The 15,521-nt window shown below is 45.1% G+C and overlaps 1 protein-coding gene across 1 annotated transcript in view; it reads left to right on the top strand.

Moving 5' to 3' along the window:
• LOC144480308 (protein transport protein Sec31A-like) overlaps positions 1 to 15,521 on the top strand; it is a 106,606-nt gene that overhangs the window by 15,553 nt on the left and 75,532 nt on the right. The window contains 4 exon segments of the mRNA XM_078199662.1: positions 2,157 to 2,249; positions 3,798 to 3,921; positions 4,644 to 4,830; positions 13,069 to 13,164. Of these exon segments, the coding sequence (XP_078055788.1) occupies positions 2,171 to 2,249; positions 3,798 to 3,921; positions 4,644 to 4,830; positions 13,069 to 13,164 (486 nt within the window). The 5' untranslated portion in view covers positions 2,157 to 2,170.

Here is a 15,521-nt window from a genome sequence, read left to right as displayed (position 1 = left end):
TATAAACTGAGAGAGCAGCTTTACTCTTGTGGTGAAATGGTAACAGTTGCTGGCCTTGTGGCTGTGTTTGGAGCAGTTTATAGGAATGAATTAAGAATACCACAGGAGTGCGTTGCTGCAACTTTGCATTGTATTGGCACAAGTGTGCGGTTTTCCCTCGTATCTCAGGACAAGAATTCGTTGTACAAAAATCCTCTTCCGCTAGGCCACTTGAGACTTGGTGATGCTCCTGTTGCCCCCCCCGCCCCCCACAGTCCGAAAGACGTGCCGGTTAGGTGCATTGGCCATGCTAATGGGGCGGCACGGTGGCACATTGATTCGCACTGCTGTCTCTCAGCACCAGGGACCTGGGTTCGGTTCCCGGCTTGGGTCACTGTCTGTGTGGTGTTTGCACGTTCTCCCTGTGTCTGCGTGGGTTTCCTCCAGGTGCTCCTGTTTCCTCCCACAATCTGAAAGACGTGCGGGTTAGGGTGCATTGTCCCGAACAGGCGCCGGAGTGTGGCGACTAGGGGATTTTCACAGTAACTTCATTGCAGTGTTAATGTAAGTCTACTTGTGACACTAATGAAAAAAAAACTACAAAACTTTATTCTCTCATTGGAAAAGTTTCATTTGGTGAATAAAATGCCATAGAGCAAGCACTGCTAGGTTTATTTTCTGCTTGCTGTGCCTATGTAGAAGGCTGCCAAATCTGATTGCAGTAAGGGCACCCAGGAGACTTGCACAGGTGTCTTTATTTTCAAATTCTCATCTCAGTATACTTACCTGGCAGGGCTGAAATTATGATCAAGTAAGCTACCTCATTGCACTGGGGGTGTGCTGATACCTCTGGTGCTTTGCCAAAGCTAGGATAGAGTAATAGATCAGGGTAGCCAATGAAGTTAAACCGAGACTTTCCCTGATGAAATTTTTCAAAACCATTTTGGCCCTTCGGCTAAGATGAAGCGTTAGATCAAGCCCGGGAGCGGTTGCAATGCCTCATCCTCTCAGCCCGGATCTTGTTTGATCGAGCCCCAAGATGGAGTGGGCAGCACGGTGGCACAGTGGTATGCACTGCTGCCTCAGCGCCAGGGACCCAGGTTCAATTCCGGCCTCGGGTCATTGTCTGTGTGAAGTTTGCGCATTCTCCCCGTGTCTGCGTGGGTTTCCTCCGGGTGCTCTGGTTTCTTCCCACAGTCCAAAGATGTGCGGGTTAGGTGGATTGGCTATGCTAAATTGACCCTAGTGTCAGGTGGATTAGCTAGGGTAAATATGCGGGGTTACGGGAACAGGGCCTGGGTGGGATTGTGGTCAGTGCAGACTCGATGGGCCGAATGTACTGCACTGTAAGGATTCTATAATTCAATGTCTCATCGTGGCAGCTTGGATCTTGTTTGTCGCTCACATGGGGACCGTGAATTGGATTCAATTTGAATTGGTTCTTTTGTTGGAATAAAAGGACCGTAAGGTACCAAAAAAAAAGTGTTTATTTTTTGAAAGTGTTCATTTATCTATCCTTTTTTGTGCTTTGGTATTCTCCAATCACTCTGGAATATACAGTAACTGCTGAAAGCTGAGGAGCGTTTCGACATTAAGGAGTTCAATTCAATTTCTCTTGACTTTTCGTTGCGCTGATATGAAGTAAACTCTACAATGGATCCCCCAGGGCGGCACAGTGGTTAACACTGCTGCCTCGCAGCGCCAGGGACGCGGGTTCGATTCCCGGCTTGAGTCACTGTCTGTGTGGAGTCTTCACATTCTCCCCGTGTCTGCGTGGGCTTCCTCCGGGTGCTCCAGTTTCCCCCCTCAGTTCGAAAGACATGCTGGTTAGGTGCATTGGCCGTGCTAAATTCTCCCTCAGTGTACCCGAACAGGCGCCGGAGTGTGGCGACTAGGGAATTTTCACAGTAACTTCATTACAGTGTTAATGTAAGCCTACTTGTGACACTAATCAATAAACTTACAAAAAGCTGTGCATAATATCATCCTCCAGTGCTTGGTGTGCTCCAGCTATATGCTGAAAAATCTGACACGAAAGCAAAATAAATGTTGGTCTCAGTCTGGCAGCATCATGGAGACTGAACAGTTCATGTTTCAGGCCACTGACCCTTCATCAGAACATAGTGTGCTGTCTAATATTGGGCAGTTTTTCATGATCATTGTGTTTTGTTTAGCAGGTCAATAAGATAAAATGAAGCTGAAGGAGATTGAGAGGACAGCCATTCAGACCTGGAGTCCTGCATCGCACCATCCCCTCTTTTTGGCTACAGGTAACTTCAGAAGCTTCATCCGAACCTTAGGAAATGTGGCCCTCGGCTTCAGTTTTGGAATTGGTTTTAATATATCATTTTTATGGATGTGGGGGGCGGGGGGGGGGGGAATATATATTTAATGTCCTTTAATAGAATTTTGTTTTAAGCTGTCATTCTTTATACTTTGTATTAATTTCTCAGATTCCTCCTGATAAATTTGTGCTCCAAATGTGCTGGAAAATGGATCACTTTTCCACTTGGCGCACTCGGTCCAGCTTTGGGACCCAGTGATTACAGGACATGCAACTTGAGACCCAGTGACGTAGCATCACACATTCAACCCACATTTAATGACATAGCTTTGTGCACCCAGCAACGCATTGAGCACCTTCAGGAAAATTTGGGATTGGTTGAATCTTGGTCTTCCCCTGTATTCCAACAGTGACAGCGCTTTAGTATTTAATTGCTGATAAGATGTCCTGAGGTGGTGGAAAGTTCTGTTTAGATATTAGATAGTTTGTTCTTCTGTACTGCTTGCTTATCTGTATGCACTGTTGTTAGGGACCAGACCAGAAACTCCAAGGTGTATTATGCAGTTACCCTAGACCCCAAACCTTTGCATTTGATTTTGGCATTAGGGTGAACAATAAGGTGTTTCACTCCGGGTATGATGTAATTGAAACACTTGGAAACAAACAAACTTTATTTAAGAACACAGTTAGAATATAACATAAAGAATTAGCATGACTTTTACCAATCAAAATACTTAAACATGACAAAGTAGAATTCTTAACAGCTAGCTATCTCTATTGTTCCAATTTGAAGCAATATCCCCATAGACATACACCCTTCTTCAGAATTAGTTAGCACAAAAAACAAGTACGTTCACGTGGTGCTAAATTTCCAGCCTTTTAATACTTCTGGACAGAGATCCAGACAGCAGTTTCCAGAGAAGGATATATCCTCAAGCAGCAACTCTGAGAAAGAAATACTCTCATTACAGCAGAATCTCAGCGGAAGAGACCCATCCCTTGGAAGATTACAGTCTCCAACTTCGGAGAAGGGAAAACGGAGGCACTGCTCTCTACTCCAAGCAGCAACTAAAACAACAGCTGAGCTTGAATTCTCAGTGTGAGCCTAGCTCCACCCGGTCATATGATGCTAATCAAGTTCTACTCCACAAAACCCCAGGGGAAATCTCAAATATAACCCTGCATTAAAACAAGCACTGCAGCAGTTAAGATCAATTATGCAGCTGCAGAAACAATACAGGATGCTGGTCACAGACAAAAGGGCACCGATAATAACTCAAATAAGGAAACGTGACTGAAACACATTTCTTAAAGGCACAGTATCGTCACACTATGTTACCAAGTCCTTCGTTGATGCCTTCAGTCACTTAAAAGGTGTGTGTGTGTGTTGCTGTCCTTATCTGAAATTCAACAAAATAACTTGCCGAAAAGAATAACGGCCAGAGCAGTTTTTAAAAAGGTTCTTTCAGTAGACGATTGCGTAAGCCTATCAAATATGTTGAAGTGTAAGTTACACCTATCTTTTGCACTGTAGGTACTTCAGCACAACAGTTGGATGCCACCTTCAGCACAAGTGCAGCACTGGAGATCTATGAGTTGGACTTTTCAGAGCCCTCATTGGATGCAAAATTGCGAGGTTGCCTACCTGCTACCAGTAGGTGAGTGCTTGGTTTATGTACTAAAATGCACGGTAATAAAAAAAATTGATTGCTTTTATAATTGCATAAGGGCAGCACGGTGGCACAGTGGTTAGCACTGCTGCCTCATAGCGCCATTCTCTGCACATTCTTTGTGTCTGCTCCGGTTTCCTCCCACAGTCCAAAGATGTGCAGATTAAGTGGATTGGCCATGCCAAATTGCCCCTTAATGTCAGAGGGACTAGCTAGGGTAAATGCTTGGGGATAGGGGCTGGGTGGGATTGTGGTCGGCGCAGACTCAATGGGCCGAATGGCCTCCTTCTGCACTGTAGGATTCTATGCACTGTAAGAAGAATAAAGGCCTTGAGCAACTGAGATTAGAATTCACAGGATAACTTGTCTTTGTCGCTGTTAGAATGTGTGAGCATTCCTATTTAGGGTATGTTGTTACATACTTCCCTGTACATTGTTGGAATGCTGGTCCACATTCAATCTAGCGAGCTAATGATTTGTCCAAAAGAGACTCTTTGTTTCTGCCTGCCATAACAGAAGGAGGGTGGGGAAAACTGCACCGCTGTGCAATGCACTTAGGACAAAGTCACAAAACAGTATTGGCAGGCCTCCGATGTGGAGCCTAATCTTGGAAATGGCGCCTGGCCAGGGCAGCGTGGCTTAATTGAGTTGTTTAATTATAGCATTTCTGTTCTTTTGGAGAAGTAACTCAGACGTGGCGACTCTTACAGGTTTCACAAGCTGATCTGGAGCAACCATGGCACAAGCTCTAATGGAGTCATAGCAGCAGGAGGCGATACAGGAACCATCACCCTTTACAGTGCAGAACAGATCCTTGCATCAGGAAATGATCCCATCATTGGGCAGAGTGAGAAACATGCGGGTCCTGTTCGAGGATTGGATTTTAACCCCTTCCAGGTATTGGAACTACATGTTTGCTTTCTTTCACAAACAGATGTGCTTGAGTAACTCCTGAATCATCACCCACCAGCCCTCAGAAACCAAAATCTTAAATTCCCATTGTGAAATTTTGGCAAAAGTGTAATGTTTTAATATATTCCAGTGGGGAAGAACTTCAATTATGTGCATAGATTGGAGAAGTTGAGACTGTTTTCCTTGGAGAAGAGAACGTTGAGAGGAGATTTGGTAGAGGTATTCAAAATCAGAGTAGGTGGAGAGAAACTGTTCCCATTTGTAGAAGGCTCGAGAACCAGAAGTCACCAATCGAAGGTACATGACAAAATAAGCAGTGGCCCTTAATGTCTTGTCAGTTGCATAATGTATGTTGATAGTGAATTCATTGGATTCTGGGGTAGTGCCGGCGGATTGGAAAACGGCTAATGTTACACCGCTGTTTAAAAAAGGAAATAGACAAAAGGCGGGTAACTACAGGCCGGTTAGTTTAACGTCTGTAGTTGGGAAAATGCTGGAATCCATCATTAAAGAAGAAATAGCAGGCCATCTGGATAAGAATGATTCGATTAAGCAGACGCAGCATGGATTCATGAGGGGAAAGTTGTGCTGACGAACTTGTTGGGATTTTTATGAAGATGTGACTAGTGCGGTTGACGGAGGGGAACCGGTGGATGCGGTGTTTTTGGATTTCCAAAAGGCGTTTGATAAGGTGCCTCACAAAAGGTTGCTGAAGAAGATTGGGTCACACGGAGTTGGGGGTAGGATGTTAGCGTTGGATTGGGGATTGGCTATCCGACAGGAAGCAGAGAGTCGGAATAAATGGGTGCTTTTCTGGTTGGCAGACGGTAACTAGTGGCGTGCCGCAGGGATCGGTACTGGGGCCTCAACTATTTACCATTTACATAGACGATCTGGAGGAGGGGACTGAGTGTAGGGTAACAAAGTTTGCAGACAACACAAAGATAAGTGGAAAAGTGAATCGTGTGGAGGGTGTAGATGGTCTGCAGAGAGATTTGGACAGGCTGAGTGAGTGGGCGAGGATCTGGCAGACGGAGTATAACGTTGACAAATGCGAGGTTATTCACTTTGGAGGAAATAATAGCAAATTGGATTATTATCTAAATGGAAAAAAATTACAACATGCTACTGTGCAAAGGGACCTGGGGGTTCTTGTGCATGAGACGCAAAAACCCAGTCTGCAGGTGCAACAGGTGATCAAGAAGGCAAATGGGATGTTGGCCTATATCGCAAGGAGGATAGAATATAAAAGCAGAGATGTCTTGCTGCATTTGTACAGGGCATTGGTGAGGCCGCAGCTGGAATACTGTGTGCAGTATTGGTCCCCTTATTTGCGGAAGGATATATTGGCCTTGGAGGGAGTACAGAGAAGGTTCACCAGGTTGATACCAGAGATGAGGGGGTGTTGATTATGAGGAGAGACTGAGCAGATTGGGTTTGTACTCGTTGGAATTTAGAAGGCTGAGGGTGGATCTTATAGAGACCTATAAGATAATGAAGGGGCTGGATAGGGTAGAAGTAGAGAGATTCTTTCCACTTAGAAAGGAAGCTAGAACTAGAGGGCACAGCCTCAAAATAAAGGGGGGTCAGTTTAGGACAGAGTTGTGGAGGAACTTCTTCTCTCAGAGGGTGGTGAATCTCTGGAATTCTCTGCCCACTGAAGTGGTGGAGGCTACCTCGTTGAATATGCTTAAATCATGGATAGATGGATTCCTGATCGGTAAGGGAATTAGGGGTTATAGGGATCAGGTGGGTAAGTGGAACTGAACCACTTCAGATCAGCCATGATCTTATTGAATGGCGGGGCAGGCTCAAGGGGCTAGATGGCCTACTCCTGCTCTTATTTCTTATGCTCTTATGTTCTTATGTCATGTCAATAATGTTGTTACGGTTGCGAGAAATAGGAGATGGGTGTTATTTGTCTTTGAGCACATAGGGGATAGTTGGGACACTGGGTTGTGTGGGAGGAGAGCTACGAGACTGGACATGTCAAACTCTGTCAGCAAAGCTCTATTGTGTTTTGGCTTTGACTTCATCAATCGGCTTGAATCCTCTTAACATTGATGACATGAGGGAAAATCTTTTTCGTCGCAGGTAGTTAGGATCTGGAATGAAATGCTTGAGACTGGTGGAGGCAGGTTGAATTGAAACATTCAAGAGGGAATTGGATTATTATCTGAAAAGGAGGAATGTGCAGGGCTCTGGGGAGAAGGCAAGGGAGTGGCACTGGTGAATTGTTCCTTCAGAGAGGCAACACGGACACAACGGGCAGAATGGCCTGCTGTGCTGTAACCTTTTTATGATACTATTTACACGCATACATAATTGTACCTTTTGTGTTACATATTTGTACATTTCCCAATCAGAAACATTGTGGTAATAAGTGACAAAAAGTTGTTGGAATAAATGTATTGTCACAGACAAAACTTTTTCTTCGTGCCAGTGATCTTTGTTATTCATGTGTGGTGTGTGTGCTTTCTTACGCTCCGAGCGATTGCCCCAATTTAAATAATTCCAGCAAGCAATTTTAGTTGTGAATTTAAAAATAAACATTTTTTATTATCTTACACTTAACCTAGTGTTTTAAAATGTGACATCTCACTCACTCAACCCCACTATCACATACACAAGATGAGGGCAAAGACAATTTACAATTGTTTCATTCTCTTTTGATGCAGGCCTGTAGTTTCTGAAATGTGTTGATATTTTGGTTGAAATGAAGGTCTTGTAAGGCAGAGGGTTTTCAGTAAGCTGTGGAGAATCTTGAAGTCTACTTTCCAGGAGATTATTTCTCAGGTGAAATTGGAACAGGTTGGGGAGAGTCCTTCTCATCAAGATATGGTCGATTGTTACCTTGGCTGCTTAGTTGATGTGTAGCTGGTTCAATGGCTACCCAACGGATCCTGTCCAGAACAGCTTCTTGCTGGTTTAAAATCAGGAAACAGATATAACCGTCTTATCTCATGACCTGTAACAAGCCCAAAGTCCTTTCCCAAATAAGATGGGTGGCCAAGTCGGTTATCCATCCGGTTGTGATGACTTTTACGGCTCGAGAGTTTGCAATAGCGAGTGTCTTTGTATCTGAATGTCCAATTCCGTTTGAAATTAGTCTTTTGCATTAGTTTCAGGAAAAGGCTAACATCAGTCTAGAAAGTTCCTTTCGTTCCCGCCTGAGACAGGGTGTTCTAACCCACAGGAGAAGTTAGGTGATCCTCAGGCGGTCGTCTTTTCTGTAGCCTTGTAAGGTTTTTAACAATGTAAAATCTTGACTGATATACTGGAACATGACACTATGTACAAAACTACAGCACAAAGATTGTTGCAACTTTGCACATCTTGCTAATAATTTATCATGACAAGTGAATGTTTTACTCCAAAGTCAGGAGTAGGAGTGGGGTACGTTTGATTCAGGGTGTGTTGAATTCCATTGTTGTGTCTTAGTTAACAATTGCTTAACAAGTACGCTATTTATCTTTGACCTTTGGCTTTTGCTGCAATAGATATATACATGGATATGCGTTTTTTAATATATATATAGTATATATTGTATGTATATATGTGTGTGTAACACCGATGCCCAAGAGACTTGCATAATGTTACTGAGGTACAGGATATGTACAGGATCACTTGGAAACATCCCATAAGAATACCAGGCATCATCAGTTAAACAAAACTTTTCAACTAAACCAATCGCATCACTTGTGTGTTGTTTTCTGACCAGAGATTATTCTTCAGATTTTTTTTGTTGTTCCTGAAGAGAAATGTTGCTGCTGTGAAATGGAACTCTCTCCATTTCAGGCACAGCATCAAAGTTAATCACACCATCTCTGCAGTACCAAAGAAAGGCCATTCAGCCCATTGAGTCTGCATTGACTCTCTAAAAGAGCATGTAATTGGTGGAAGGATTAGAGTGGAATTGGGGAGGAATATTTTCACCCAGAGGCTGGTCGGGATCTGGAACCCATTGTCTGAAAGGTTGGTGGAGGCAGAAATACGCATCGCATTTCAAAGCACTTTGAGGGAATAACTTTTCCATGTCTACACTGTCCCACCAAACACTCCCAAGACAGATACAGCACGGGGTTAGATACTAGAAGTAAAGCTCCTTCTAAATGGTCCCCATCAAACACACCAAGGACAGGTACAGCACAGGGCTAGATGCAGAGTAAAGCTCCTTCTACACTGTCCCCATCAAACACTCCCAGGACAGGTACAGCACGGGCTTAGATACTGAGTAAAGCTCCCTCTACACTGTCCCCATCAAACACTCCCAGGACAGGTACAGCACGGGCTTAGATACTGAGTAAAGCTCCCTCTACACTGTCCCCATCAAACACTCCCAGGACAGGTACAGCACGGGGTTAGATACAGAGTAAAGCTCCCTCTACACTGTCCCCATCAAACACTCCCAGGACAGATACAGCACAGGGTTAGATACAGAGTAAAGCTCCTTCTACACTGTCCCCATCAAACACTCCCAGGGCAGGTACAGCACGGGGTTAGATACAGAGTAAAGCTCCCTCTACACTGTCCCCATCAAACACTCCCAGGACAGATACAGCACGGGGTTAGATACAGAGTAAAGCTCTGTGCACTGCCCCCATCAAACGCTCCCAGGGCAGGCACCGCACAGGGGTAGATTTAGTGTAAAGCTCACCTTACATTGTCCCCCATCAAATGCTCCCAGGGCATATACATCACGGAGTTAGATGAAGAGTAAAACCCCATCTAAGCTGTCCCTCTAGTGTCGGATTAACTCGGGTCACTCACACACTCGAGTCAGGCTCAACCCACATCTGCATGAGACACTGAGACACTCCAGACCACTTGCCTTATTGTACTCCGATGCTGTGTTTGGGAGAAGGACAGGCACGTGGGATCCGGATGACTGCTCATACGGAGAGTCAGCATGAGGAATCTGCCAGAGATCAGGCAGAATCAAACAAGGGAACTCGTGTTGAATTTGTCAGGCTTGCTTTGTGAAATGCTCTCGTGTTTGTTAGAAAGTTGACCCAATGGAATTTTGTCCTTCTAGGATGACAGTTACCGGAACAGATTTTACAACAGCATCTTGCAACATTAAGGTGCCATGTGCACTGAGTGTAACAACATTAGCAGCATTCCAACATTTAATATACTTTACAGTCTAAGCAAGGGTAGCAAATGCATGCGAACACCACCTCATGCAAGTTCCCCTACAAATCTCACTTTATCCTGACTTGGATTATGTCGTGCCATTCCTTCATTGGCACTGGGTGAAAGTTATGGAACTCCTTTTGTAGACTTTACTATTGTATGAATCCAGCTGTGAAATATCTACATATTTTATGTGTACACTGACTGGTGCGTGAAGAGTGTCCAACCTGTCGGAATTATTATCTCTGCATCCACCACCCTCCTCAGCAGTGAGGTCCAGGTCATCACCACTCAATAAAAATGTTCCTCCTCCAATCCAACCTGGCACTCTTGTCCAAAACCTCAGAATCCGTACCCTACAGGGACAAGATGGGATGGAGAGGGAGGGGGAAATTCCTTCACCGTCTTTAATCTGTAGCAGGGTCAACAGGAGTTGGGACAGTTCTGGACTTCATTTTAAGCAAGAATTTGGGCAGGTGGAATGGATATCGGCGTGAGAGCGTTTTAGTGATCACGACCATCGTTTAGAGTCAGCGCAGTTGTGCAAAAGGTCACGGTAGACTGGGAGCAAAAGATCTCAATGGGTGAGAGGCCGATTTCACCAAGCTGAGCTGTGAATGACGGACTGGAAACAGCTACACGAAGACAGATCAGTATCAGAGTTCTCTACTCTGTCCCACCAACATCCCACAGTTCCAATCTCAAAACATCACCTGTTGCTACTACCACTCTTCTTTTCCACTGCGTCCATCTTGCAGCTTCTCCCAATGAGAGTGCCAATTTATACTGATACCTCGGTGCTCACTCTGACCTCGAGTGGGACGGCCCAGGGTAATATTTCACCTTGTATCCTGACAATGAGCAGATGGTGGATGTTTACACTGTGCTGGAACTGATCCCAAATCTGTCAGTGGAAAATATTTTGACTGCGGCTGCTGTGAAGAAACTGTTAGAACTGCAAGAGAAAGCCATCCTCCTTATCCTGTAAGGATCTTTGGTATTCATATTGGTGGAACTTTGTGTGTTGAAGTAGTAATGGGGACCTTTGAAAGATAACCAAACCTTGTAAACCTGTGACTTCTACTGCCTAAGCAAGGGTAGCAAATGCATGAAAACACCACCTCATACAAGTTCCCCTACAAATCACACTTTGTCCTGATCTGGCCTGTGTCGTGCCATTCCTTCATTGGCACTGGGTGAAAATTATGGAACTCCTTTTGTAGCACTGTCCTTACACCACATGGACTGCAACGGACTGCAGTCGGTGGTGACGTTCACGAGGGGTCATAGGTTCAAGGTGAAGGGAGGGAGGTTTAACGCAGATATCAGAAGGACATATTTTACACAGAGGGTGGTGGGGGCCTGGAATGTGCTGCCAGGCAAGGTGGTGGAGGCGGACACACTGGGAACATTTAAGACTTATCTAGACAGCCATATGAATGGTTTGGGAATGGAGGGATACCAAAAAATGGTCTAGTTTGGACCAGGGAGCGGCACGGGCTTGGAGGGCCGAAGGGCCTGTTCCTGTGCTGTATTGTTCTTTGTTCTTTGGTTCAAAGTGGCAGCTCATTTAACCACCTTTCCTTAGGCAATTAGGGTTGGACAATAAATGCTGACTTTCCCAGTGACACCCGTATCTTATGCACGAAGAATAAAAACAAATTAGTGTTCTTCGGGGACCACGTCTCTTGCGGAAGCCCCGTCTTAATTCTGTCAGTATAACTCAGATTGAAGTTAAATGTCAGCAACAGAGAGTTCGATTCTCCCGCCTCCTTGGGTGACACAGTGGTTAGCACCGCTGCCTCACAGCGCCAGGGACCCGGATTCAATTCCCGTCTTGGGTTACTGTCTATACGGAATCTGCACATTCTCCCCGCGTCTGCGTGGGTTTCTTCTGGGTGCTCCAGTTTCCCCCCACAGTCCGCAAGACATGCTGGTTAGCTGGATTGGCCATGCTAAATTCACCCTCAGTGTACCCGAACAGGCGCCGGAGTGTGGCGACTAGGGGATTTTCACAGTAACTTAATTGCAGTGTTAATGTAAGCCTACTTGTGACAATACTAAATAAACTTGACTCCACCAACTCCCCCAGTTCCATGTTAGAAATGGTTGAGTGGATAAGTGATTCTAAGGACATGATGACAAGTACAGCAAGAACTTTGTGCTTTCGACACAATTTTGTGGAAAATGGTAATTGCTCTGATAGAATCTTATCTGTGTAGAAATCTAGGCGAGTAATTTTATCCTGTACGGTGTGTTCTTGCAGGGTTGTATTTTCCTCCCTTTGGTCTCCTGACTTCTCCAGGAAACTATTTTGTGGGATTTGACATTTAATTGCAATCTACGTTATACTGACATGGCGGAGAGTTAAGATGGGGCTTCCTCGAAGGCTGTGGCCTCCTAAGAAAACTAAATGTGAGCAAAGTGTTGGGAGCCTGGAGAAAGTCTCCACAGCAAATACCCGTGCCAAATATGGAACAGTCAGATTAGTCAAGCTATAACTATTAAACCAAAAAAAACTCAAAAGGTACGGAACGATCATGGTCGGAAAATACCATATTGATCAAATGATGCCATTAAAGTTTATTTTATTTTTTTAATTAGTGTCACAAGTAGGTTTACATTAACACCGCAATGAAGTTACTGTGAAAATCCCCTAGTCGCCACACTCCGGCGCCTGTTCGGGTAACACTGAGGGAGCATTTATCATGGCCAATGCACCCTAACCAGCACTGCTTTCGGACTGTGGGAGGAAACTGGAGCTCCCGGAGGAAACCCACGCAGACACGGGGGGAACGTGCAGACTCCGCGCAGACGGTGACCAAAGCCGGGAATCGAACCCGGGTCCCTGGCGCTGTGAGGCAGCGGTGCTAACCCACTGTGCCAATGTGTGATGGCTCTTTTTACTGTAAGGATATTAAGGGAAATGAATCAAGCTGGGCAAATAAATGTTGGGATGCATATCAGCCACCATTTAGTTGAATGGTGAAAGAGACTCGAGGAAGTGAATGGCCTACTTGGGTTCATATTTTAAATCTTAAATTTCATTTTGTACTTTTATCTGTTTTGTTTTCATATTTTCTTTAGAACAACCTTATGGCTTCTGGAGCTAATGATTCTGAGATATATATTTGGGATCTAAATAACTTCAGTACACCGATGACGCCAGGAGCAAAGTCCCAGGTATGTTGAACTCCTTACTAAAAGCTTAACAATGCTGTCCCTGTGTCTTTGATAAGTGTGTGCGAAACCCCACGGAAACAAAATGATAATCTTGATGCTGCCATGTTTGGAGTGAATAGATTTTATGTGATTGAAATAATTGTCAGAGTTACCCTCCATTTCAGTACTGTGCATCACTAGCTGGAACTTGCAGTATTTTTCCAAGCACTCCGTTATTGCACGCTATAAGAATGTTTGATTAACCTTTAATGCAACACAAGTAACACAACTCTTTTGCTCTCTCTTCCCTGTCTATCCATCCACAGCAAAGAGAGGTAAGCTTTGAACACATTCTGCAGATGTAGTCTGGTAACGTCGAGATCTGCAGAATGAATCATCTTTGTTCTGTTTCTCCACTCTGGCTGCCGCCCTCCAACTTTGTCTGGTTTTCCCTGCACTCGTCCTCCCTCTCTTTTGTATCTTGCTTCAGAGTGCAAGCTACCAATTGTGTATATGTGTTTCCCTATCTATAGCATTGTCTGTGGGGGTAATCGTCTCCTCATTGCTCACAATGGGTGTGTGCCTACCTGCTCTGTCCTCATTGTCCACAGTGGAACTAGTCTTTGGCTTAATGGTAGGATCGTGTGTCAGAAGCTGTATGGTTTGACTCTTGCCCCAGCTAGTCCCAGTTAGCAGAGACAGGAGCTCCAGCTGTGAATTCTGAGTCTCCTCCATCTCCTGCCCACCCAACCCACCATTGTATGGGTTATGGGGACCCATAAAGTTCTCCTGGCCTTTTTGAGCTTACTGCGGTTTGGCTGGCATGATGTTTATGTTCGCAGATGGGATCATAGAATAGAATCCCTACAGTGCAGAAGGAGGCCATTCAGCCCATTGAGTCTGCACCGACTTTCTAACAGTATCTTACCCAGGCCCCCTCCCTTGCCCTATCCCTGTAACCTTGCACATTTACCATGGCTGATCCATCTACCTATCTTGGGACACTAAGGGGCAATTTAGCACGGCCAATCCACCTGACTTGCACATCCTTGTACTGGGAGGAAACTGGCGCAGACTCAGGGAAAACATGCAAACTCCACACAGACGGTCACCTGAGGCCGGAATTGAACCCAGGCCCCTGGAGCTGTGAGACAGCAGTGCTAACCACTGTGCCACCGTGCATGCTAATCGGTCTGCAAATTCTTCCATGACTTCACACCACTCTTTCAGGGAAGAATGTGAAGACATGAAAACAACATTTGCAATGTGTGCACCTATCCTCACTGCCTACAATGTGTAGTCTCTTCCTTCCTCACCATTCTGTTTAAGATATTCACCCCATGTGCATTGGTCTCTCTCTGTCGCCACTCTGTCCACACTATTCACAAAGACTGTCTCCACTGTGTCCAGGCTATCAGTAGGCGTCTCCTCCCCATCGAGTTGTGTGCGCTTTGCTGTGGCTCTGCCTATGTTTTTGCTCAAGCCCCTCTCTCCTTTATTCCACACTTGTGCCCTTTCCCATCTCTGCCTGATTTCTGTCTATACATGAGTGGTATTCCCAGTTGCAAGTTTGCCCTGCTGTCTCTTTACTATTTCCCTCTTGGTTCCTCTCTTTTGATGCTCTTTCTGCCTGTTTTGGATTCTGTGCACAATTATATAAGGAAATGTGTCAGAATTGTGAGATTTACGTACGAATTAGAAGCGGGGGAGGCCATTCAGTCCCTTGAGCCTGTGATGATAGAAACTCTGACCTTTCCCAACACATGGCTGATGAGGCATCTCCCCGCTCTTACTGTCTGCCATTGGCCTGTGTTGGAAGGAGCTGCAGGTTGATAATCAACCCGTTTGGTTGCATCATGAACGCATCTTCCTTGGCCATCGAGTCCTGGAGTGGGACTCGAACCCAGAGCTTCTGGCTCAGAGGCAGGGACACTACCCATTGCGCCACAAGATCTGCCAAGTATCGGATACATTGGAGGTCATATAAATGCTCATGGTAATAGCTTGTAGCATAAAAGACTGAAAAATCCGGGTCAGCAGATGATCAAGTGAGCAGTGAAGGGTGGCTTAAAGATTGGCACACCTATAGACAGGGCCATGTCCACACACTTGGAATCTGGTTAACGTGAACAAGGTATCAGTCGGAGAGTTGCTGGAAGCACAGGTTCATGAGTGTAGCTCAGAGGGCCATGAACAGAATGGAGAATGTGGTTCGCCATTGTGAGGTTCATTGGTAGAAAAAATGAGAGCAGGCAAGCAAATGAACAGCAAGGATTAGACAAGAACAGTATACAGAACGTGAACAACAGAATAGACTTCGCAGACAGCAGGCATGGAGGCTCTCCAAGATTAGTGAAGCTAACACGTCAGATGAGCAG

This window comes from Mustelus asterias, chromosome 28 (assembly GCF_964213995.1).
Source record: "Mustelus asterias chromosome 28, sMusAst1.hap1.1, whole genome shotgun sequence".
Classification (NCBI taxonomy): Eukaryota; Metazoa; Chordata; class Chondrichthyes; order Carcharhiniformes; family Triakidae; genus Mustelus; species Mustelus asterias.
The sequence above is the reverse complement of the archived record's forward strand: the minus strand, read 5'-3'. Positions and strand labels throughout refer to the sequence as shown.